Source organism: Vulpes lagopus, chromosome 11 (genome assembly GCF_018345385.1).
Source record: "Vulpes lagopus strain Blue_001 chromosome 11, ASM1834538v1, whole genome shotgun sequence".
NCBI classification, from domain to species: domain Eukaryota; kingdom Metazoa; phylum Chordata; class Mammalia; order Carnivora; family Canidae; genus Vulpes; species Vulpes lagopus.
The window spans coordinates 27,670,663-27,685,845 of record NC_054834.1 but is presented as its reverse complement, the minus strand read 5'-3'; the positions used below and the strand labels follow the sequence as shown (position 1 = coordinate 27,685,845).

The 15,183-nt window shown below is 50.1% G+C and overlaps 1 protein-coding gene across 1 annotated transcript; it reads left to right on the top strand.

The window, feature by feature from the left end:
- Nucleotides 1-4,656: 4,656 nt before the first annotated feature.
- On the top strand, nucleotides 4,657-15,183 carry LOC121471522 (SLAM family member 9-like). Its single transcript, XM_041722338.1, is given in 8 exon segments — nucleotides 4,657-4,731; nucleotides 5,861-6,024; nucleotides 11,431-11,697; nucleotides 11,699-11,787; nucleotides 13,988-14,203; nucleotides 14,206-14,242; nucleotides 14,514-14,622; nucleotides 14,905-15,183. Coding segments are annotated over 8 exon segments (1,236 nt in total).

Below are 15,183 nucleotides of genomic sequence, written 5' to 3'. Positions count from 1 at the left end.
GGCTAAGGTGTCATTTCTGAGATTAGGTTGCACAAGATTGTGTCTTCCATCTTGGTGTGTGTGTGCGTCTCTCTGTTTCTCTCTCTCCCAACCCCACTCCCTTTGCTGGGACCCAGTATTGTGTTGTGAGCTAAAGGCTTCAAGACAAGGAGCCAGGGAGCCTGCCAGCAAAAACCCACCAAAGAACTGATGTCTGCCAACACTTGATGAGGACTTGAGGCTGCCAAGAGCCGTGGGGGCGAGGCTGGCAGCGGCTACCCTGACGTGACGAGGACTTTGTGAGAGACCCACAACCAGAGGCACCAGCTGTGCCGTGCCTGGTTTGCTGATCCACAGAAACTGTGAGATAACAAATGCTTATTTTAAGCTCTCAAATTCTGTAATCTGTTGCATAGTAGTCTATAACAAATATCATGGTCCAATGACGTCACTCTTTTGCTTAAGCCCTGACATGAAGCCACTTTGCGTTGGCTTCATGTCACGTACAACTGAGAGGCTTTTAACTGATCTGAAGGAAGCACCAGCAAAGCTGCTCTGAGGATGGATGTTGCCAGGGGGCAGCTGTGCACTCGGCAGGTTGGAGGACAGCATTATTCCCTTTACCTTGCTGTGGCAAACTGACTTTTTTCTTTTTTCTTTTTTTTTTTTTTTAATAGATTCCATACCCAGTGTGGAGCCCAACGCAGGGCTGGAACTCATGACCCTGAGATCAAGACCTGAGCTGAGATCAAGTGTCACATGCTTAACCAACTGAGCCACCCAGGTGCCCCTGGAAGCTGACTCTTTAAATAGATGATATTTAGTGGTTAGTTCAACTGTGACTTGTTGGTGTCGTAAGACTCAGATCATATGATTGTTTAGGCTGTAGCCTGAGAGGACTTGGAAAGAACTTATAGGAAAGCCAAACGGGTGGTTTCAGGTGACACTCAGTGACTACTTGTCAGGTGTTAGACCCTCCCCTAACTCCTGACACTCATGGGCTCATTTAATCCACACAATAGCTCTATGCGATGGTATTTTTATCATCCTCATTTTATAGATGAGGAACCCAGGGCACAAAGAGGCTAAGTAGCTTACTTTGAGTTTTATAGTTAGAATTTGAGCCCAGGAAGTCTGGATGGGAGGGGGAGAGGGGACGATGAGGGTGGCAGGCATCTTCCACTAGAGGGCATCTTTAGGTCACGGCGGCACCGTGCAAGCCTGAGGGTGAGGCTCTTCTGAAGTTTTGTGCGGTAGGCCCCTTTCTTGCCTCAGCTAGTCCTGGCCTGTGACTAGAGCATGGTTGTCTAGAGAGAATTACAGGACACAGGAGAGGTTTCCGCAGCCCAGATAAAGGGTCTTATAACCCAGGTGCCATGGACTCAATGTTTGTGTCCCCTCTGTTCTCTCAATGCATATGTTGACGTTTTATCTCCAAGGGGATAGTGTTAGGAGGCAGGGCCTCTGGGAGGTGATTCGGTCACGAGCATAGAGCCCTCATGAATGGAATTAGTGTCCTTATGAAAGCAACCCCAGAGTGCTCCCTTGCCCCTCCTGCTATGTGAAAAGAGAGTGAGCAGATACCGGCTATGAAGTGGCTGGTGGGGTCTCCCCAGACACTGAATCGGCTCCATCCCTCGACTGCCCAGCCCCTGTCAGAACTCTCAGAAGTAAAGTTCTGCTGTTTATAAGCCACCCAGTCTCTGGCATTGCTGTTAGGGCACCACGAACTCACCAAGACATCAGCTAAAGGCAAAGAGCTTCTAGCAGGTATTTTTAAGCAGGGGTGCAGTGTTATTCAAGGACCTGTTTGGAAGCTTACTCCAGCAGCAGACGGAGAGGATGGAAGGGATGGGGCTATGGTGAGGGGTCAGGTAGGAGGCTGTCAGGGAGCCCAGGTAAGAGCATGAGAGCAGTCACACGCTGAGTGGGAGGAGAGGACAAAAGTGGCAGGCGGGTCAAAGATACCGATGATAATACAAATTTTCACCAACATTTATTGAGCAATGACTATGAGTGATGCTTTGTGCTTCACATATTTTCTTTTACTCTTCAAACCAATCCTGTTTGGTTGGTACTCTTACTATCCTCCTTAGAGACAAAGCAACTAAAGATGACTGTCATCGGAATAACCCTCTCGGTAGTGGTGAACACAGGTGGACACAATCTTGTGATACATAGAATCCAATTGAAGTGTGAGCATTTAAGTACAGTAAAAACCTAAAGGAATATGAATTTTGATATAATGCAGTTGGCAAGTGTGTCCTGTACTCACCCTGTCCCTGTCTTCACACAGCAAGGACTAATATTCTCATTGAGTCATGGATACAAAGGCATTTTGTGTTGGGATCCAGGGAGGAGGCAAATTGAGTTTGGCATCTCCAGTTTCTCTGTGTCCTTGAGCCAGGTCAGCAACTGCCAGGGGCCAATGACTGGAAAATTTCTGGAATCCCTGCTACTGTCCCAGAAGTCCAGCCATGCACAGGCACCAGAATCATCCATCTACTGGGCATCACCCCCAGGGAGCATCAAATCCCAGCCTGAGCCGTAATTTGGATCCTGCAGCCACTGTCCGACGTTCCACTGCATTGATTCACCACCAGTTCCTAACCAGCCCTTCATTAACTTTGCAAGTAAAATGACCCTGCGTTTTATACAACTGTATTTTTTGACATCACTTTTAATATTATGTGGGTTTTTTTTTAAAGATTTTATTTATTTATTCATGAGAGGCAGAGAGAGAAGCAGGCTCCATGCAGGGAGCCCGACGTGGGACTCAATCCAGGGTCTCCAGGATCATGCCCTGGGCTGAAGGCGGCGGTAAACCGCTGAGCCACCTGGGCTGCCCTATTATGTGAGTTTTTAACGTGTTTATAACTCCCGCAGATTAGAATATGAAAAGAATACAGAATTTCAACAAGTTTAAAGCTTTTTACACTTAAATGGAGAGATAGTTAAATATCTCAAGAGCTAAAAGAAATGTAACAGCAAGTCCAGTGCTATAGTTACAGCAAAGGGAAGAATTAGGCGATATCACAGTGTGCAAGTTGAATTGAGGGACACAGGCTATGAGACTAGCCTTCTTTTTAAAAGATTTATTTATTTATTTGAAAGAAGGAGAGAGCACGTGCGTGCACATGAACAAGTGAGTAGAAGGAAGGGCAGAGGGAGAGAATCTTGAAGCAGACTCCCAGCTCAGCGCGGAGCCCAGTGCGGGGCTCCATCCTGCAACCATGAGATCAGGACCTGAGCCAAAACCAAGAGTTGGACACTTAATCGACTGAGCCACCCAGGCACCTGAGACCAGGCTTTTAGAGGACATCAACAAAGCAGATAAAGGCACCTGGGTAGGTACCATGAGTAGATGTCTCAGTGATGTTTCTGGTCAGTAAGCAACCTTAGTTGGTCGAGCAGGTGCCCCAGAAAATAGCTGGAATCCAGATGACATAACCGTGTCCTTTATGAATCTTTCAGTCCTGGATAGATAAGGAATTCAGAGTAGGCATGTTCAAGGTATCAGTTAGTACTTTTTGTTTACATATACGTGTTATTTGAGACCTCAGGCTTACTTAAAAAAATTTTTTTTGACATCAGTCTTACTAATGTGATAGTTAACTTTGTGGTTCTGATTTGAACTATGCATTTGAACAACTGATTTACATTTGTAATTTTATTTTTTAAAATTAATACATTTTTTGTTGAAGCTTGCTTGGCACACAATGTTACATGAGTTTTGGGTGTACTACATCATGATTGGACAGGTCTATACGTTATGCTGTGCTCACTGCACATGCAGCGGCCATCTGTCACAACACAGCACTATGACAGTTGAATTGAAGTCTATATGAAGTATTGAATATTTGAAGAAAACTTACGAATTGCCATACCAATAAGCTCAATGTACTAAATTTACAAGCCTTCTTGTATTTGGGGAGTCTTATTTATTGATTCAAATACTTTGTCCAAGGTGGGTGGGCGGGATGGGGGTAATAGCTGATGGGGATGAAGGTGTGCACCTGTCGTGATGAGCGCCAAGAGATGCATGGAAGTGTTGAATGACTATACTGTGCACCCGAAACTAACACAACCCCGTATGTTGACTCTCCTGGAATAAAAATAATAATACTAAAAATATATTTATATCTTATGTCTTAAAAAAAGAAAAGCAGAAGAACTCTATCGAAAGGTCTGTTTTCAACTCTGAAAAAAAACGAAAGTCCTTTAAAAGGAAACTAAATGCATTACATTCAATAGTGAGATTTAAAGTCCTTAAAGAAATCCATTTATAAATTTGTAAAGTGTCAAATATTATCAATAGCCTCTCAAAAGGAGGTTAAGGGCTGCCTCATTTGTAAATGGAATATGATTTACAAGCTGAACTGCCCTTGAGACTGGTCAAAGTTTAAAAAATTTTTTTTGGTAAATTTAATACGAATTCTTAAAAGCAATAAAGCCTATGGATAATTTTTTTATGCACAAAAACCATTTTCAAGGAAATAAATGATAATGGGGAAGTCTTCTTGGGAAGTAGTTTGCTAAGATCATAGGTAAGCAGCAGAGGCATGTTTCAAATCAGAAAGCTTCATATCCACCCCACTGTACCCACCCCCAAGGCTAAAGCATCCTACTTTGTTTTTCCATCAACATGATTTTCTTTCCTACTAGCCTGTGAGCAACATGGTTGTAGAGACTTCCTTTCATCTTCTCTCAGGCCCCTTGGCACAGTGCCTTTGTGGCACCCAGCAGGAGCTGGTATGTATGAGGAGTAAATGAGTGAGGAGGGGTCAGTGAGAATGGTATCCAGACATCCAGGAGCGGAGAGAATTTCAAGTAGGGAGGGTCCCAGTGTCAAACTTAATTGGCGCTCCTATAGGATAAGGACCAAAGAGTCTATAAGCTATGACCAAGGGGAGGTCATTGGTGACCTTTTACAAAGCAACGTGTGGATTCTCTTCAACAAGTCTTGTTGGGGCACCTGACCTCCATTCACTGAAGACCAGGGAGATACTTGTCAAAGTCTGAGAAGTAAGGGGCCTGATGGGAGACACTAGTCACAACGACATCCTCATGGACATGTCAACTGTCTGCAGAGCCTAGCAGAGCCACGGGGACTATTTGGTGTAGAGAGGTGGGGAAGGGAGCATCACACCTGTGTCTCCTCTCCTCTTTCCCTCCCTCTACCCATGGATCAGGACTTTCATGCAACTCCTTCAGTCATATCACCAAAAGCACAAAATAACAAAATAATATCTGACCTCGTCGTTCGTGGTTGGAGGTAGAGGTGGTCCTAAAGGTCTTATTTCCTGGATTTTTTCTACCCTGTTTCTGTGCTAAAGAAGCTACAGCCAGCAGCCTGTGCTTTCCTCCTTTCTGTCTTTGGGTTGTTCTGGGCTCGCTCTTCTCTGCCTGCTGACTCAATGTCTGCTATGCACTTAGCAATCATGTAGGAGCTAAGCCCCTACTACGTGCTGACACTGAGCTAGTCAGTGGGAATTGAAAGATGAGAAAGAAAGGCTAGGGTGAGGTGGGTGAGGCAGGTGGCAGATATTAGGGTGATCCAGTAAGCAGATTTGCTGGAGTCAATTTACAGGGCTGAGAAAACCCAAGGCATTTTGGGAGAAGAGTCTAGAAATAGTGTGCTGTGACTGGAGTTCAAGATCAGAGAAGTGGTGACATGGCATGAGGCCAAGGTTGACGAGAAGCAAGAGAATAGGAAAAGCTTCGTCTACCAAAGCTGTGAGCCTGGACTTTACCTTGTAGGAGTGGGGGACTTCTGAAGGGTTTATAGCATGGCTGTGACATTATCAACTTTGACTTGGAAATAGCTCCCCTGGTCTTTTTCTCATGTGTCCCCTCATCTCTACCTCTTGTGACTCCAAAGCTACATGTGATTATTGTGGTGAACTCTAAAAGGAGGAAGTGTTTGTGGGCTGACATTTACACGTCTACGTTGGCCGGCTGTCTTGAGGCAGGCGAGTCTGCTGAGGCTACCGTGGGTCTCTCTCTACCAGGGTCCTTGCTCCTGCTTGGTTTTCTCATGGGTAAGTCTCTTCCCACCACTACCTTCCGGGCACCCCTCCCTGCCTGCAGAGCATTCTAGCCATGGGTGGTTTTCCCTGAAGATGCTGCCTCCCTGGGAGCCAGGCTCCATGTGTGTACACATATCTGCGTGCATGTGTGTGCGTGCATGTGTGTGTGTGGTGCATGTGCTACCATCTCAGACTGGGCAGGCCCAGACTGTGTCCTTGTCACTCTCACATTTCTTCTGCTAATGAGTCACAGGGAACCTGGGCTTCTCCACACCGGCTGATGGTGGCGGCATGAGATCGGGGACTTGTTCTGTCTTCATCTTGCCATTTCAAGCATGATCCTCTTTTGGATCTCTGCCCCTCCTCCCTCTTCCACCAGTCCCCCGGGAGTCAGCCTTCATCAGGAATTGGACTTGCTGTGTCCCATAAACGACTTCAGTAGGAGATCTCAAACCTGGCACTTAGCAGCTGTTTCTGTCCTTCTAGATTCTTGCTGCTTGCTTTTGTCGCTGAGGACCTGAGTGGTGGCAAGAGACAGGCATGGGAACCAGAGGTCAGGGGAAGGAAGCTTCTGAGAAATCTGCAGGAGGGGCCAGGCTTTGATCTTTGTCTTGAGTTTCAAGCTTTTGCTTTCATTCTCTTTCAGGAAAAAATCAGCATGTGTGGTTTGAAGGCCACCTGCCTCAGGATTGTCCCCACGTTAGGCTTTGGGGAGTCCCCTAGGCCTACTGATGAATCCCTTGCTGTATTTAAAACTTGGTGGTGAAGGGAAGCAAAAATTCTTATCTACCCTCAAGGCCTCCTACCTGAACTTATGTGAGATAGATAACAGAAGAGAAAAAAAAAATACCCAAAGTTTTATGACCTGAGCATGGAGGCCCAATAATGAAATTGAGACCTAAAGAAATGACGGAGGAGGCCGTTTCTGTACTTTCTAGACAGAGAGACCATACATCTGTGAGGAATTGACAGGACGAAGAAAACGTCCTGTCGGGAGCTTCAACTAGTGAGGAATTTTAAGCAGAGTTTGGGCTGCGGGGGTAAGTAAGTTAAAAAATAACAATAAAAAATAAACAAGGGTTGTTTGTCAGCCTTCTCAGCTCTAAATTTCTCATCTCTGGTGATCAGGATACTCTTTACCTCCTGGTCCAAGTCTGTCTTTCACATGGGAGATCTGTGTCCTGCTTTCAGGGGACAGAGGAGGGCCTGGGTGTCCTTGCACTAACTGGCTCTTAAGTAACTTATTTAAATAATCAATATGCCCAAGTGGCCCACCTTGGGGTAGCCTGCCCTTGGCCCCAATCACAGTTTACAAAGAACCTTTACATAAATTATAAAAAGAACCCTTGATCTCCACATCAGACTTCTGATATAGAGAAGGCAGATGGGATCACACACACTTTACAGATGGTGAACTGAGGCTTGGGGAGAGTAGGTGACGTTTTCTGGCCCAAGTCTGGTAATCTGCAAATAGAAGCCAGCACGGCCCAGCGGTAGGAACACAGTAGCACCATGGAAATTCAGAGAACGGTGTCCTCGGCCAAAGCAGCAGAACTGGCATCGAGATTCCTGCACGGCCCTCCTCAAGGCTCCTCACCTCTCCTTTCCTATCCCCGCACAGAGCAAGCTCTCTCCATGGCATCCAGGCCAGCCCCTTGGTGGTCCCTGCCCCTGGGGGCATCTCCCAGGCAAATGACAAAATAATGGGTAAGACAGGTCCTGCCTCAAAAAATGTTCACGGTTCTTCAGTTCAGTTCTGGAAACATCTACTGGGGCTCTCGTGTGCCAGGTCTTGTGCTGTGTGTGTGTGTGTGTGTGTGTGTGTGTGTGGTGGGACGGGGGGTCAGCAGGACTCAGGGAGGAATTAGGTATCGTGAAAGCCCATTGCTGGTGGTACAGTGTCATTGGCAGAGCACCAGCTTTGGGGTCAGGTGAACTTGGATCTTCATGTGGACTCGGCTGCTTCCTAGCTGGTGACTTTGGACAAGTTTCTTAAGCTCTTTGTGTCTCATGATCTTTATCTTTTAAGTGGGAAGAATATCTGTCTTACAAGTTTATTGGGAAGTTAGATAAAATAACGTGTTTGCCCTACTCGGCACGGTGTCTGGCATTTGGGATTCATGTCCTGATCTGATCCCTCTGTGTCTCCCCTCACCTGAATCCAGAAACAGAATTTGGACCCAGAAGCTCCACGCATGTGCACTGCAACTAACCCTGAGGCTAAACCACCAGCCTTCCTTTCTCACTCAGATATTGGGCGAAGACATGCACACAGCTATCTGTAGGAGACAGGATGATGTAAATGCTTAAAAATAGACTAAAAATGGATGAAAGACCTAAACATGAGACAAGAATCCATCAAAATCCTAGAGAATACAGGCAGTGTTCTCTGTGACCTCGGTCACAGTAATTTTTTGCTAGACACATCTCCAAAGGCAAGGGGAACTAAGGTAAAAATGAACTTTTGGGACCTCATCAAGATAAAAAGCTCTTGCACAGCGCAGGAAACAGTTGATAAAACCAAAAGACAACCTAGAGAATGAGAGAAGATATTTGCAAACATCTTATCAGATAAAGGGCTCACTCAAGGGACGCCTGGGTGGTTCAGTGGTTTAGCATCTGCCTTCGGCTCAGGGCGTGATCCTGGAGTCCCGGGATCAAGTCCCACGTCGGGCTCCCTGCATGGAGCCTGCTTCTCCCTCTGCCTGTCTCTCTGCCTCTGTCTCTCTGTGTCACTTGTGAATAAATAAATAAAATCTTCCAAAAAAAAGAAAGGGCTCACTCAAAAAACAAAAAATCCAATGAAGAAATGGGTAGAAGACATGAACAGACATTTCTCAGAAGAAGACATGCAATTAGCCAACAGACACATGAAAAAATGCTCAACATCAGTCGGCATCAGAGAAGTATGAATCAAAACCACAATAAGATATCATGTCATACCTGGCAGAGTGACTAAAATTAGACAGTCAGGAAATGACAGATGTTGGTGAGGATGCGGAGAAAGGGCAACCCTCTCACGCTGCTGGTGGGGATGCAAGCTGGTGCAGCCGCTCTGGAAACCAGTATGGTGGTTCCTCAAAAAGTTGAAAACAGAGCTGCCCTACGACCCAGCAATTGCACTACTAGGGATTTACCCCAAAGATGCAAATGTAGTGACCCGAAGGGGCACCTGCACCCCGGTGTTCAGAGCAGCAGTGTCCACAGCAGCCAAGCTATGGAAAGAGCCCAGATGTCCATTGACAGATGAATGGATAAAGAAGACGTGGTATATATATCTATATATATAGTGGAATATTACTCAGCCATCAAAAAAAGAAATCTTGCCATTTGCAACGATGTGGATGAAACTAGAGGGTATTATGCTAATCGAAATAAGTCAATTGGAGAAAAACAATTCTCATATGATCTCACTCATATGTGGGATTTAAGAAAGATCATAGGGAAGAGAGGAAAAAATAAAACAAGATGAAATCTGAGAGGGAGACAAACCATAAGAGACTCTTAATCATAAGAAAGAAACTGAGGGTTGCTGGAGGGGAGGCAGGTGGAAAGATGGGGTAACTGGGTGATGGGTGTTAAGGAGGGCACGTGATGTAGTGAGTACTGGATATTACATAAGACCTGATGAATCACTGACCTCTACCTCTGAAACTAGTAATATATATTACTTAATTGAATTTAAATAAATGAAAAGGGCAGCCCCGGTGGCGCAGCAGTTTAGCGCCGCCTTCAGCCCAGGGCGTGATCCTGGGGACCCGGGATCGAGTCCCACGTCAGGCTCCCTGCATGGAGCCTGCTTCTCCCTCTGCCTGTGTCTCTGCCTTTTTCTCTCTGTTGTCTATGAATAAATAAATAAAATCTTTAAAATAAATAAATAAATAAATAAATAAATAAATAAATAAATGCCAACAAAAGCACGGGCTGAAGGAAACCAAGGATCGGTGTGGCTGGACCAGAAGTATGGAGCCCAGCATGGGAGCAGAACTTGAATGAATGAGGCCTGATGAGTTACTAAACTTGAGGGTGCAAGGATGAGCCAAGGTCTTCAGTCGGGGTGGGGGCCTCCACTCGGATTTCAGGCCCTGGGCCCAGTGTGGGGCGAGGAGGGTGTAGCTGGTGCTAACACCTGCTGCCTTGATATACTTCCCATTGGCTACATGATTCTCCAGGTGGAGCCAAGGTAGCTCCACAGAAGTGGACACTGGACTGTCGAGTGGATTCTGTGGTATGTGCCCAGGACACGGACCTGCCGCTGTGTGGGTCCTACTTGGGGTGCCCACTCCCACAGGACAGCAACACCTCTCCCACCCCTTGTCCCCACAGCCACAGTCATAGGACCTCTCAGGTCAACTTTTGACAAAGAGACACCACCTGGCCTGGGAATGGTCGCGTTCTGAACCAGGACCCCCATTCTTCCTTGAGCCATGCAGCCTTGTCTTTCTGAACCACCGTGCGGCACACCTGGGTCAGTTTCAGACTTTCTGTTTCCCGGGACAGTTGTCAGTGTTGCAAAAATACTCCAACCGTCACACTACTGAGCGATGGTTTTTCACATTTCTCTGCAAGGGTGCTGGAGTTTTGGTGAGGGGGCAAACAAGGTGCTGTCACTAACTTATTCCAGTGACATCAAGAATCTTTAATAACACCAATCCTGAGGTATTTACTTGCATTGTCTCATTTAACCCCCACAAAATCCTGGAAGATGGCACTCCCTGTTACACAGGTGAGAATGCCAGGGCTCAGGGAGCGTAGTAACCTCCCAAGATCACACAGCTAGGACCTAGCAGGGGTTTGAGCTCGGGCAGCGTGACCCGTGCCCTGGTGTTTCCGCTCTTCTCCTCAGTAACCTGGTGCTGAATGACGGTCCCCCGACCACCCTTCGCCTTGCACTAGCCTTCCTTCTAGAAAGAAGTTCCCAGAACACTGGCTGGGCCTCAGAACGGGCTCCTGTCCAGCAGTGTCTGAACAAGCCATTCTGGGGTATGCTACAAGGCACTTTCTGCTGTGGTGGGGCCGGGCTAGGTGAGCTCTGCTCCTGTTGCCTGGATCAGCAAGAGGGTGGCCCAAGTAACAGTAGAGATCGTCCCCCTCAGCACCTCCCAAGAGTTTTCCTTCTTCCTCCTTCTCTGCAGCACCTGCAATCCTAGCACAGCATCTATTAATTATTTTTATTATATGTGCATTTGTTAATGTAAACGCTGAAGGAGACCACTTTGGTGTGAAGGGAAGGCACGGCCTTGCGCTCTTGTCCTACCACCGACTAGCTATGTTGTCTCGAGCAAGCCACCTAATTTCTTTGGGTCCTGGTTTTCTCACCTATAAAATGGGAATAATAATCACTTACTGGACTCTCAGGCCTGCCGTGAGCCTCTGGCTTAGTTGGGCTGCCCCTGAAGCTTCTGATCTGTGTCTCTGCAAGGCCAGGGGGTTCCAGAGAGGACCCTGTGATGGTAACTGGGACCATAGGCAGATCTGTCACCCTGCCCCTGCACCTACAGCCAGGACAGCCTGTGGAGAGCATCTCCTGGATGTCCCGTTCGGTCTCCATGGCAATAGCCACCATAACCTTGGCGGAAGCAGGAGGGCCAGACACCTTTTACCAGGCAGAAACCCAGTACCGGGGTCGTGTGAGTGTGGTAAGCCCAGGCCACACCTTGCAGATCAGCGACCTGAGCTGGAAGGACGCCCTACCGAGCCCACATTAACCTGAGGAACTCACACATCACCCACACCCGAAAGTACAGTCTGCGAGTCTATGCTGAGTGTCCTCTGGACGGTAACAGGTATGAGGGTGGTGCTCATTGAGTAACATTTACACTTTTGTTTCTGATTACAAGGTTAATAGGTGCGCACTGTAAAACAACAGGACCTCTGGGTCTGTGGTGGGCAGAGAATGGGGCCTCGGCCCCGAGAACCCAGTCCTGCCACAGCCTACTTGAGTGGCCTAGAGCTTCCTCGGTGCTAAAGTAGGAGCGCTACTGTGGTGAGAATAAGGCGAGACAGTCTGGACAGACACATGGGAAGGCTGTGATCATTCTGCTTAAAGATCTTTAAAAATTGTTTCAGGAGGGAAAACTGCAAGAGAAATGTCAGAGGTGGGTGTCTGTCACCCCAGCAGCAAGGGAGGGCCGGCTGATTCAGCCTGTAGAGACACAGTCAGCCCGGTTCAGATCCAAGCACCTCATTACTCATGTAGATAGTGAAAGAGCACCCCAGGTCCTTCACACCAGAACTAATGACAAGGGGGCCGGTTGACCACAATGCAGGTGCCAGAAGGCCTGTCACCACAGAAACAAGCTGGGACTGCGGTCAAGGGTGGTAGAGGCTGCAGCTCTGTGCCGAGCTGCTGCAGCAGGAACCCCCTTCCTCATTAGGAGCTAACTAACCCATGAGTGCTTCCCAGGGGAGCCAGGGGGGCCGGTGGAGATGCTTTTGGGGTTTTGAGGGCCACCATCTTCTCGTGTCCTGGGAGGATCCCAGGGCATTTTGCCAAGACACAGATTAACCGGTCCCCGTCTTTGCCTGAGGGATGCGGGCGAGGTTGCCAGGGTGCCACTGCAGATCTGCTCCTCTACACTGGGAAGCAAAAAGGCTCACTTCTGAGTGAGGATGACCCAGGGGAAGCTAATTGATGAAGAGAAAGCAGAGAAGCTTTTCAGGGTTGAGTCATGTTCTGGGAAATATTCCTATTTGAGGAGGCCCCGTTTTTTTTAAGTGTGGGAAGATGGACCTGCTCCCTGGTCAGGTCCACATGGTCGGGGAGGAAGGATCTCTGCCATAAATCAGGCCTGGCCTGGCCATGGACTGTCCTCACACAGGGCGAGGGCCCTCGGGCCTTCTGGGACCTCGGTGGGACTGTGTCCTAGGGTGTTCCGGGGCTGGTGGGACAGCCCCTCTTACTGCGCTCCAGTGGAGCCTCATACAGTCCTGCGGCAGGAGAGGGGCTTTTAGTTCTGGGCTGCTGAGACTGAGCCACAGAGAGAAAAAGCAACAGGTAGAAAGTGGCAGAACCAGGAATAGAACTCAGGCCGCTTGATGTCACATCCTGTGCTTCTGGTTTTTCAGGGCAGTTGGGTGCTTGAACTAGGGGGATGCTGCAGACAAGAGGGCCTGCAGGAGAGTGGGGGTGGGGAGGACTTGGGTCCCAGAAGACCACACTGGGGGAGGCAGTGGAAAGTACCCAGGCCGCCTTCTCCCCTGGGCACATCGTGGCCTGTGGTCCCATTTTGCCCAGTTGAGCTGCCGTCAGGTGGGCCCCAGGACTGAAGTGGAGTAACAGCGCAGCCTTCTTCCACACCCTGGCCTGGCTGTCCATTGTCGGCAGCCACACTTCCTGCCACCACCCCCCACCCACTACCCCACACCCCCTGGCTCTGGCCTGGGGACATAGGTGGGCAAGTAATGGCAATTATGGCAACATGGATACTGTAAGGAAGTATCTGAGCTCCTGGTCTTGGGGGAAGAAGGAATGGGGTGCAGTTTGAAGGGATACACGGGTGTGGGAGAAACCCCGAAGGCCCAGGGCCACATCTCCTGGGGGGCCTTGCTTGGGGTCCACAAGCTTAGTGTGTACTGCGGCGACCCCACGGGGAAGACATGCGACTACAGCACAGTTCTGTGCTAGTGGGACCCAGGCTTCGGGGTCAGGTCCATTGGATTTGGGTCCCGGAATGGTCATTTAACAGCTGAGACTCGGGCAAGTTCCTTGAAGCTCTCCGAGCCTGTTAAATGGAGCAGGAACAAAACGTCCGGCCCCTGCTTCATAGGGTTGTTCTGGTAATCAAATGACGCCAAGTGGCACGGCCCTTGTAGAGCCCAAGGCTCCCGATAGACGTGGGCAGATTCTCTGTTCCTCCTGATGTGGACTCAGGATGACGCAGTGTCTTGATGTCAATGCCTTGTGCCTTCTGCCCTGTGACGGGAGGGCCCAGGGCAGTTCTGCAGTGTCCTCAGTTGGTCCCTCTTCGTACCCGCAGAGCAGCTGGCCTGGCCCCACGTCACACTGAGCTCCAGGATCGGTGAGAATGGACACTGCGTCTTCACCCTGACGTGTGTGGCGGAAAGCAGAGGGGGCTCTGTGTGCTACAGCTGGATACCTCTGGGCCCCCGGACCGTGGGGTCCCATGGGGGGGCTGTCCTCAGTGTCTCCTTGAGGCCCGCGGCCAGCGCTCTGATCTTTACCTGCGTGGTCAGGATCCCATGAGCACCAGCAGCTGTCTCCCCGTGTCCAGGTACCTGGGAGCCGAGCCCGCACCCTGCACTGCAGCTCCGACGGGACAGGGGAGCGGGGGGAGACAGAGTCTTGGTCCCCCAGGCCCCGGGGAGAGGGGCCAACAGCCCTGAGAGAGGAGAGCTGGGTGGGCCCGTGTGGGCAGGGGGCGGGGGGGGGGTGGAAGGCCCAGGGGAGCCGGTGCGGAGGCTGGCGGGGTTTCCGTGGGAGGAGCTGCGTGGGGCCTGGCAGCCCGTGCTGAAGCTGTGGTCTGTCTGTCTGTCTGTCTGTAGGGCCGGGAGTCTGGGGGGGGGGGACACGGTGGGGGACACGGTGACCGGCACCCTTGGGGAGTTGGCCCTTCTGGCCCCGGAGGTCCTGGTCGGGCACGAAGTGGAAAAGGTTACCTGGAGCTCTGGCGGGCTCGGCGCGGGTTTGCAACCAGGGCCAGGAGGCCAACCGATCCTGGCCGCTGGGCCGCAGGGAGGCCACGGGGGGTGACTGAGTGTCTCCAGCGAGGCTCCTCTCTCCTCCCTGAGCCTGCAGCCCTGGGCTTCCACAGAGCCCGGGTCACCCCGGGTAGTGCCCCGACCACATCCCCAAGGGTTTTACCCTGCGTGTCCTTGTGAGGGGCTGGGGGTCACGTTTGGGCTGTGACCTTTCCCCTCTCCCCTCTTTGGCCAGACCAGAGCTTCTCAGAGCTCCGGGCTTCCTTTCTCGCCCAGAGAAGCTGCAGGAGCCCAGTCTCGCCGTGAGCTCGGGGTGGCGGAGACCACGGCCGCGCATCACCTGGTCCGGCCCCTGCCGCGGCTGAGAGGATGTGAGCTGGGCACCCCTGGGCCGGGGGAACCACTCTCCGGTCTCCAGCAGCCCGGGGCCCAGCTGAGCTCCAGCCTGGGCCTCCCCTCGGGTAACCCTGCCCTCTGCGGGCTCCCTGGCCGCCTGGGTCCCGGGGCCCAGTGA